General features: G+C 32.3%; 1 protein-coding gene across 1 annotated transcript; it reads left to right on the forward strand.

The window, feature by feature from the left end:
• Positions 1-138: 138 nt before the first annotated feature.
• Positions 139-7,717, forward strand: Las (lipoyl synthase, mitochondrial). The gene is made up of 8 exons (XM_088261680.1): positions 139-280; positions 350-542; positions 1,610-1,743; positions 4,435-4,591; positions 5,321-5,378; positions 5,464-5,616; positions 5,701-5,822; positions 6,785-7,717. Exons 1-8 carry the CDS (start codon positions 236-238, stop codon positions 7,018-7,020), a joined length of 1,098 nt encoding a protein of 365 aa, XP_088117806.1. The 5' UTR covers positions 139-235; the 3' UTR covers positions 7,021-7,717.
• Positions 7,718-10,829: the final 3,112 nt, after the last annotated feature.

Raw genomic sequence — 10,829 nt, forward strand, 5'->3', positions numbered from 1 at the left:
GGATTTTTAGAACTACATACAATACATTATTTTTTCTGTGCAGTGCCTTCCTAAGTAAATACTTATTTTTAAGGGAATATCGTTTATATTATGGAAACACCGGTTACTGTCAATTTGACGCAGAGTTTTCGCGCAGCTGTCAGAATTTGTTATTTGAGGTTACGCTTGTGTCAAATTTACCCTTGGAATATTTATGTGATTTTTTCATTAAATTAGTAAATAGAATACTTGAATCATGCACAGAACGTGTCTGAAGAGTTTAGGAGGCATAAAAATAAAGGTATGCAATAATTTTGTTATTTGTTCAATCATTTAATGAATGTTTCTTTCTTATGTCATATTTTTACAGGATGTGCGCAGTAACCATTCATCGAAATTGGAAGCTATCCGAAAGAAATTAGAAGATGGACCGGCGCTTCATGATTTTATAGCCGAGGAACCTGTGAAAGATTGGAAGGAATATGACGGGAAGTTAAAACGTGAAAAGGGAGAGAATGAGAGGTTAAGGCTACCCCCTTGGCTGAAGACTACTATACCAACAGGTTTGTCAGAAAAGTCATTTAAAAAAATGTTCCAACCGCTTTTGGGAAAGACAAATGGAGATATCGCTCACTCCTTTCAAGAACGTCATAAATCAAAAATCGTCAATTTTCAGTTGTGCATGTTTTCGGAATGCCCAAAAAATGTACTATATCCCAGCAAAAGCGGCATATTTTTAACTTAATATTTACCCGCTACAGGGCAGAAAGTGTTGTTTTTGCATTTTGAAGAAAAGGTATTGTTTAATTATTTTTTTAAATATACTCAATATTTTTCAAATGGAGAAAAAACCTTCAGGTTTTACCTAAAAAGATCTGTTACACAGTAAAAATTCAATACGTGGCTTGATATTTATTTTTAATATATTGTATTATATTTTTAAACTTTAAAAACGTTCTCCTGAAAAATCAAGTTTTTTGATTTATGACGTTCTTGAAAGGAGTGGGCGATATGCCAATTTTATATGCATAAGCTGAGAAACCTACATTTAAAATCACATTATATATATTTTTTATATGCATTTAAAATCACATTATAGATCTTAAATTTCTTAATTAAAATCAGAGAACAAATAACTGACTTCGGTTTTAACCAGCACCCTCTCACAAGCGTTAGTTCATCATATCGAGGTTGTACTGTATTCTGAACTTTTTTTAAACATCAGATTATAGTTGCTGCCTTTTCAACAGAATAAATGTTCAAGATACTCATTTTATATGTCCTCCCATAATCAGTACATTTCAGGGCCTTATGCATCATTTGGTGTGAATTAACACATTTCGAACGGGTGTTTTTTACGCCTGGGGACCACTGGCAATGGGATTTGATAATTGTGTACATATAGTTTAGACCTTAACAGAGAGATTGATACATAATATTCATATAAAAACATTAAATAATCCTTTTTATTCTGAAATTGAAATAAGGCTGACGCAGAAGGTCACCTTTCCCGTCCTTAAGCATCAATCAACCGAACGGGTAGAAAAACATTTCCCGTCCTTAGTGTGTTAAGATAAAAAGAGATACTTTTTGATTCATTATTTATAATATTTCTTGAATTTTGTTTCAGGGTCTAATTTTAGCAAATTAAAGGACCAACTACGAAAATTAAATCTCAACACAGTTTGTGAGGAAGCAAGGTGTCCTAATATTGGAGAGTGCTGGGGAGGAGGTAAACATGGGACAGCTACAGCAACTATTATGGTAACTTCACATCAGTACCTACCTACTTATTGGAAAAATATGGTGTTGCCGCCAATTTAATGAAAAGATATCTTGATTTCTCAGGAGAACGTTTTTAAAGTTTTAAAATATAATACAATATATCAAAAATAAATATCAATCCACGTATCGAACTTTTTACTGTGCAACAGATCTTTTTAGGTAAAACCTGAAGGTTTTTTCACCATTTGAAAAATATTTAGTATATTTACAAAAATTATTAAAAAATACCTTTTCTTCAAAATGCAAAAACAACACTTTCTGCCCTATGGCGGGTAAATATTAAGTTAAAAATATGCCGCTTTTGCTGGGATATAGTACATTTTCTGGGCATTCCGAAAACATGCACAACTGAAAATTGACGATTTTTGATTTATGACGTTCTTGAAAGGAGTGAGCGATATGTCTCCAGCTGACGGTTGTTAGCAACTTCAAGACCTTTTCTTAAAGGCACTCACATTGAGACATGTATTTCGTTAGTTGTTTGTCCAATGCTCAACATATGAATATTCCAAAATGCAAGTATTGTGTGACGGACATACCTCTGTCGCTGTCCATCTGAACGAAGTATTGGACATAGTTTGGACAAGAAATGACAGTCCTGCATCTAGCTAATGTGCATTTAAAACTATACAGACTGTTGATATGCGTTTACAAAGTGATTTTATGGGAATATACACAACTGCCATGTGTGTATTTCGAGGTCTTATTTTTTTCATTTGATATATTTATTCATTATATCAATCTGAAATTAGAAAGACAAATTAGGGTTTTTTTTTCGGTGTAATTAGCACTTATTTATCATTATTTCGGATAAAATTTCACTGTCAATTACCTGGGCTGAAGTCAAGAGTATAAATTAAAATGATGAAATATTTTATGTTTAGGGACTGTGCTATTTTAAGATCAGACACATTGAATTATTTACCTTACGGATGATATATCAATATATGTTATGTGTGTCTCTACTTGAAACAAAGCATCTAACGTTTTTTCTCTCTCTGGTCTCAATCCTGCGGATTGGTCTGTAGCAACAGATGACATCTCTTTCGCCATTCTCGCCTATTTTCGGAAGTCCTCTTCAGGTCCTCGTACGTTGAGCAGCAGCCCATGTCTTCGTATAAGTCGCTTAGGAATTCGCGGCGTGGGCGTCCTCTGGCGTTTATTCCCTCGATCGTCCCGTCTATTATTTTGTGCAGGAAACCCTCTTGTCTTAACACGTGGCCGATCCATTCGGCGCGTCTTTTGGAGATAGTCGTGAGTAGGTGCTTCCTTTCTTTGATCAATCGTAGTACCTCGTCGTTGGAGATATACTTATGAACGTTTTTATAAGAAAGTAAATAGAAGTCTCTGAGCATCTTTTCACTTAAGTTAGCCAAATTCTATATTGTATGTTCTGGGATGCCCAGACTTCCATCTTCTTTCATATAAAATCGATAGATGCTTCGTCTCAATTTGAGTCACCTATAATATTATACATTAAGTCATCCCATAAGTAATGCGTTTTTTATACTACTTATATATACCATTCGTCCGCCTCCGTAGTGTAATGGTCAGCACGCTCGACTACCGTTCTGGAGGTCCCGGGTTCGATTCCCAGGGGGGGTAAAATAAATATAAGTGATTTCTTCACTCTACTATTTATTCAATATTATCCTGGACTGGTACCTGAAGCGGAGGGCTGATCACCTTTCCTTCATGTGTAAATGATCAAGATAACACTACGTTTATATGACTCAGTGCCCTATGCACCATTGGGGTGCAGATAAGGGTTTTATTATTATATATATATACCAAAATATAGCTCAGTTTAATTATGGGAGGATTTATTTTAACACATTTATTATTTTATTTTATTCGATTTACTAGAAATAACCTCGAATAACTTTAAAATCACTGTAAATGATAAACAAATTTGAGATAAGCATAATCACAGTTGAAAAATAATGTCACAACTCTATTATCTGACCTAAGGTTATCATAATACAAGAATGCCATTTGTCGACCTATCTTTATTATTCTAAATTTATTTTTGTAAATTATTGGAGACTTTTACAAAAAAATAAATTAGATAGAATGGTACTTGTGTATCCGATTATATCGTAGCAATATCGCAGATGCAGAAAACTGTCTACAAAAAACATTAATTATTAAATTTGGCATTGGTGTTGTAAATATTTAGTTTTTGTGTATTTTTTCTGATACTTCAAAATAAATATTAGTGTTTTTTCACATAAATATTTATTTGATATCACCTGGGGCTGGTACCCGAAACGCAGGACTGATCTTCCTATCATATAATTAATTATCAATGTAACACTGCATCAATGCGATGCAGTGCCCTATGCACTTTTTATTTAATAATTTGGTTAAAATAACAATAAATTTTGTAAGTAACGGGGTACCTATCGATCCCTGAAAAAGACAAGGTATTTGTCAAAACCGTTTAAAAAATACAACCAAAAATAAAGTAGTAAAAAAAGGATAATATTTTATTTATTAATATAAAACACGTATTGATTCTATCAAAAATTTACTGTTGAAAACATTTAATGCATTTTTGAATGGATTTAAGATGTTTAATTTTGACAGGAGCTAGTTAGTTGAAATTTAGAATTTTGGTTTGTCATAAATTAAAAATCAAACTGGTACTTAATGATTTTTTAATTTCAGTTACTTGGCGACACTTGTACAAGAGGATGCAGATTTTGTTCTGTAAAAACTGCCAAAGCACCTCCGCTTCCGGATCCCAATGAGCCGAAGAATACTGCGCATGCTATTGCTCAATGGGGACTCAACTATGTTGTACTGACTTCTGTCGACCGAGATGGTAATCTACACTTAGTATTTAAAAAAAAAATTATTTGATCATTTTTCCAGTTATTATTAACTTCTTTAGAAAGTATTTTCATACTGAAAAAAAACTAACTAACCATCACGCCGCTTCCCCGCAGGGGTAGGCAGAGAAAATCGAACGCCACACCACTCTGTCTTTGCAAACATTCTTCGCCTCTTCTATATTCATGCATCTCCTCATACATACTCGACGATTATTACAACTCCTGACCCATATTCATATTTTCATATTGTTTCATTTAAAAACTAAACATTGATATTTTATTTACTCCCATCATGTTTATTTTTTATGTTTTTAACCCCTATCTACACCAAGATGGTTTAAAGAGTATTATATCAGATAAACATGGTGTTAATTTGAATTATCCAATCATATGACAGTAATGCAATCAGCTCTAGACCTAGGAGGAGAGTCGAATATATATTTGAAGGGATATAGATGACACAAGTGAAAAAGCAAAGGTTGAAAATTACTCGTATATGGAGAAAGAAGAAAAGGTTAAAATAAAATATAGGGAAAAATGGAGGATTACGTTAATAACTAAGGCACTCTGTGTTGGATACAGTTACTTGTACTAGCTTTCCTTACTTAGATCCTGCTAATGTATAGCCAATCCCTTGAGGATAAAAAATTATGTTATTTTCTTTGTCGCGAACAATGCGGTTATTGGGTCAGTTAATGAATTTGGAATATTTATCACAGATATGCCTGACGGAGGATCTTCTCATTTTGCCGAAACAGTTAGGGAGATAAAAAAACAGTGAGCGTAAATTTGAATATGCATTTTATAAAACAAAATATTAATGAAAAATTATGTATCTTGAAGATTATTATTTCTTTTTCAGAAATACAGAAATATTGGTCGAGTGCTTGGTGCCAGATTTTAGAGGAAATGCCGAATGTATAGAACGTATTGCCCTGAGTGGGCTAGATGTGTTTGCTCATAATATTGAAACAGTTGAAAAGTTGACGCCTTTTGTAAGGGACATGAGAGCCGGGTAAGGATTCTATTGATATTAAAAGTATGCATGACATTAATAATATGTACACAACATTAAAATAAGTATAATGTTTGGTTTTAGCTATCAGCAAACATTAAATGTGCTGAAAACAGCTAAAAATGTTTATCCTGATCTGATAACAAAGTCCTCGATAATGTTGGGGCTAGGAGAAACTGACGAAGAGGTTGAAAAGACAATGAAAGGTAAAATAGTTTCAAGACTTAAAATATTACAAGACATTACTTTATACTTTTTTAACATTTGTAAGATTGGGACAAATTTCTTAAAAAAGGTCCTTAATCTTTGTTGGTATCTTCTGCATCATATTGTCTGCGTTTCAGTAGCAACCTATTCACTATTGCATTTTTCTGCAATGCTTGAGGTCTCAGATTCGATTCCAATAGGATTAAAACAAATGTTGGCAAAGTACCAGAATATAAATAACTTGTATTTTTTGAGAGAACATGCATTAACTGGATCAACGCGGCTCGCATAACCGTATGTGTTTTCACAAAACATGCCCCATACGCGGCTGACATAAGCGTATGTGTTTTTACTTTGTTCCAAGTTTCGAACCTCAGTTCAACTTGGAGGGATTTTTTCATAGTGTGGAACTTTGGATAAAATATTACCTCAATCCTTGGCCTTATGACATCTGTTGAAATATCTGAGTAATAATTTGTAACATCACAAGGATAAATAAAAGAACAGATCCCTGATTTTTCTTGAGGTCGGTAATTAGTCTGCGCCATAATCATGCCCTATATCTGTCTCACTCTCGACGCTACGCATCGCCAGTGGGTAAGAGTGACGCACGATGCGTGCTTTGATTTATTTATGTTAGGATCTTATTTGTTTATATTATGCTATATTTCAAGAATAATGTGACACAAGTGTATTATAGAGTACCAAAAAGGCACAATGAATCCCATGGAACGTTTTTGTTTAGGAAAATAAATCTTTCTTAACTAAATACATGATAAAAGTAATCACAGGCATCTTTCAGTAACAAAGTTAACGCTGTTATAAGGTTAACAACAGCTTAAATGATTTTTTCATTGGATGTCCTTTTACTGAGATGTTTATAGGGACAATATATAAATCTTGCTCTAGTTTTGAAATGTCACACCAGTTGTAGCTTGTTCCAAACTATCGATTGTTTTAGATCTGAGAGGGGTCGGAGTGGACTGTGTTACCCTCGGTCAATACATGCAGCCAACAAAGAGACATTTGAAGGTTGTGGAGTATGTAACACCAGAGAAGTTCAAGCATTGGGAAGAAAAAGGCGCTGAGCTGGGGTTCCTGTACACCGCCAGTGGTCCCCTCGTGAGGTCGTCCTACAAAGCTGGAGAGTTCTTCATTACTAGCATCTTGAAAGACAGGAAGGAAAGATCTGCATAGAAGTTCAAATTAAATTATTATGTACTTGTGTAAATATAGAAAACATATTGTAATTTGAATGCAGAACTATCCTAACTGCATATAAGGAAATTTTGCAAGGATACCTTTTTATTTTAATTGAATATTTTTCAGTTTTCAAAGGCAATTTACTTTTGAAAGTTAGTTTTATTAATCATTTTGTATATTTTTTAATATTTAAATTCATTGTGTTTGAATAACTATTTATTTACGTTAAAAAATTTTGCATAATAAAATCAGTAGCAAAAAGAACATAATGTGTTATTAAAAATGAAATCGACTTTTATGCAATTAAGGATAGTTCTGCATTAAAGTGACGACATGTCATAAACATGAATATTTACTTGCAAACATTTTCTGTATAGATTTATCTTTCTTAAAACTAGAACGCCGACAAGCACTAATATTTAGAAACTTACTCTTGAAACTGAGAAGTGATTATAGTTTTGAATTAGCTTAATTTAATTGTGTTTTTTGTTGATGTGTTTTAAGTTATTGGATGTCTTTTATTTTTTTTTAAGTTATTGGATGTCTTTTATTTTTTGAAGTGTCTAAACTCAAATCTTGATTATTACTTGGTACATACAAATTATTTGTAAATATGTAACATTTTCTCATAATAATGTTATAATTGCTTTACTGTAAATTTTACTAAAATATAGCAAATGTTAAAAGAAAACATGTCTTTGATTTTTTTCGATATTATTTTGAAAATGATGAAGATTAAGCAGTATTTAAAAATGGGTCGAAAAGTCTGTAAAGTATAAATTTTCAATATTTAACGTTATCGATAAAAATATTTAAAATTATGCGAGTAGAAATCATTAACTACTTTTTAAGAAAAGCATATTGACCATTGTAATGCAGTTAAATTATTCTATTGCATATTGAAAGAAATAAACGTAAAAGAATATATGTATATATGTATAGTGTATAGGTTGGTACTTACAGCTTGGGCATATCCTGGGAAGAATTACAAATTAAGATTTGGATGGTTATCTGAGTGATTATTTATTGAATTATTTAACAAAGATGACACTCAATGCAAAATCATGAAAAATATATGAAATGAAATGGTTTGCGGGTATGGGGATAGTATGTTGTAGTAGAGCGGGGTTGTATACAGTGATGGGATTCAAAAATTTCAAGAACCGGTTCGCCCTTTAGGTACCACCCCCGCCATTAAAAAAATATTTATTACTTTTATTAATTTTTTTGTTCTTTACTCTACACATAAAAATAATATTCATATAACAACTGAGAATGCTCCAATTATAATACAAGGTACAGATTTAAAAGTCAATTAAAAGTAATGTAACAATTTTTTTCATTAATTGATTCGGCAGTCACTTTGTGGTACAATCTATCCATTTTTAATTAATGTTTTACTTAGTAAATAGCACTATTTCTTAAAATCTACTGTGACACATGTTTTGATGCATTCTTTATTCTTTTCGCATAATTTTCAAACACCGTATGACCATACGGCGTTTGAAAATGATGCGGAATGCATCGAAACACGTGTCACAGTAGATTTTAAGAAATAGTGGTATTTACTGAGTAAAACATTAATTAATAATGTAACAATGTTGTAGAACATAAATCATAATATATATACAAGCGCTGTAACAAAGTGGGTATCTACATCCTATATGAAATATCTAAAAAAAATAATAATAAACCGAGTACATAAAAGAAATTCAGTTAGTTTTATTTAAATACTTCCAAATTGCCTTTTGGTTGTCATGTACATGCTTTGATTTTCCTTTTTTTAATCCTAGTGTCATCAAATGTGTGGTTACATTTTCTTAATCAAGTTTATACTGATAGAACTGGGTGCCAGGTATCCAATGGGAGACCTATCAAATCAATCGTGCTCTGATACATAATCTCAATCGGAATATTGTGTGACAACAAAAGCACCAGTTCGCTAGAGTCCCACCACTGGTTGTATACTGTTCAAGTCAGTCCTGGTAATAAACTGTGAGTTAGAGTCAGACAATACATACAATCGGAGAACATTAATACCAAAAAAGTACAACTTTTCTCGTTTTCTGCAGACTGAAAAGTATTTAAGGACATTAATATTTTGAATGAAACATAGTAATACATAATCGAAATTATTTTAAAAACAAATCATATGGAGTTCTTAATGAACATTTTAATATATTTATGTTACATAAAAAATATTATCATTTCTTTACTATATGAAAAATTGGAAAAACACGTTTTTTCTGTAGTTTCTGTAGTTCTGTACATTGAAAATAGACTGACCTCTTGGAGTAATAAGGAGTATGGTAGACACTTGACTGCAGAAATGGTGATACAAGTTCGATTCCAGCTTATCACAACAAATATTGCAGTTGATCTGGATGATGTATTGTACATATATATATATATTTATTACTTTGCTCACACATACCTTCCACCAGCAAAAAAGCCTCTAAATATAAGCTTCTTGGGTTATTCCTATTTAAAATCTTAATTAATACAAAATTTTATTACAAACATTAAAATTCGAGATAAATTTCCTACCTGCAGACAAGCTCTATTTTTAGAGCTTGTCTGCAGGTAGGAAAATAAGGATAGGAAAGGCAAATGGGAAAAACACACCACACATACCCAGACCAATTGAAAACAAACCTTTCTTGAATTTATTTTGCAATTGGCAGAAATCGGACCCACGACGCCTGTTTCGCAATCGAGTACTTTTTTACATAAATAAATATACCATGTAATTCGTACGAATAAAATATGAGCCCTTATATAATAATAATGAAATATATGTTTTTAATTTGAGTAGGCTATTTTGATTTGTTGACAAAAATACACGATTAACCTCGAAATACTAAAGTTGGTTTAAATAAATATATATTTCTTACATTAAAAGTAAATTGAAAATATTTAAAAAACACAACATAAATATGAAAAATGAACATCTGACAAAGAATGTCAGATGACAGACATCCACCTATCGCCCTTCAGGGATCCCTGAAAGACGCAGACCCCCAGGCAGACCTCCAAAAAGGTGGAAAGACAGCTGGGAGTCAACATCCCAAGAGATACAAGCGGAGGCACAAACAGATCCTTAGGATCTAGAAAACGAAGAAGAAGAAGAACATAAATACAGCATTTTTATATTTTTAATAAAGCATAATAAATTAAAATATTTATTGTTATTTTAAAGCTGTAAAAAATAACCTTAGCAGATTATTAAAACAACCTTAGTAGGTACTCCAGGGTTACGATAATATTATATTTACTATTATTGTGATTCAATTAACCCCAATCAAGTTCTGCCGAGAATCTGCATGATGTAACAAAATTATTTAGACCGTTTTGCTTCCTTGTTACTTAATGCAATTTAGTTTGTGTTTCCCGAGAGGAGATGGAACAGCGTATACGGGAAGTGTTTGCAACCTTTTCATTAGTGCTGCTGTTTGCATTTTTCCGCCGAAATACACTCGAAAAGTCAACCGTGCGTTCAAATCCACCCGAGATACACTATTCCTTGTCGCCAAACCGAAACAAGGAAACTCCCTGCACAATGTTTCGTAGTTTAGTGTTTGTATGTTGCATTGCAAGTAGGGCACGCATTCTTGGTTTTCGGTAAACCGGTTTACTGTAATATGGCTAAATTTCATTACTGAATTCCCAGTAAACAGATTTTAACACCGTTCTTATATGTAATATAATTTATATATTTTCACTGTTCATTTCGTACAATTTAATTTTCCACAAGCGTTGGAGGATCCAATACTGATTATATAAAATTATTAACTAAGTAATTA

Source organism: Brachycentrus maculatus, unplaced genomic scaffold (genome assembly GCF_059751285.1).
Source record: "Brachycentrus maculatus isolate JH-2025_06_01 unplaced genomic scaffold, ASM5975128v1 h1tg000166l, whole genome shotgun sequence".
Taxonomy (NCBI): domain Eukaryota; kingdom Metazoa; phylum Arthropoda; class Insecta; order Trichoptera; family Brachycentridae; genus Brachycentrus; species Brachycentrus maculatus.

What these genes read in the sequence shown, in the direction of transcription:
- Las (XM_088261680.1), top strand. Translation starts at nt 236, where the DNA reads ATGCACAGAACGTGTCTGAAGAGTTTAGGAGGCATAAAAATAAAG. An exon ending in GTTAGGGAGATAAAAAAACA is followed by an intron (nt 5,379 to 5,463) that starts GTGAGCGTAAAT and finishes TTTCTTTTTCAG; the next exon opens with AAATACAGAAATATTGGTCG. An exon ending in GGTTGAAAAGACAATGAAAG is followed by an intron (nt 5,823 to 6,784) that starts GTAAAATAGTTT and finishes CGATTGTTTTAG; the next exon opens with ATCTGAGAGGGGTCGGAGTG.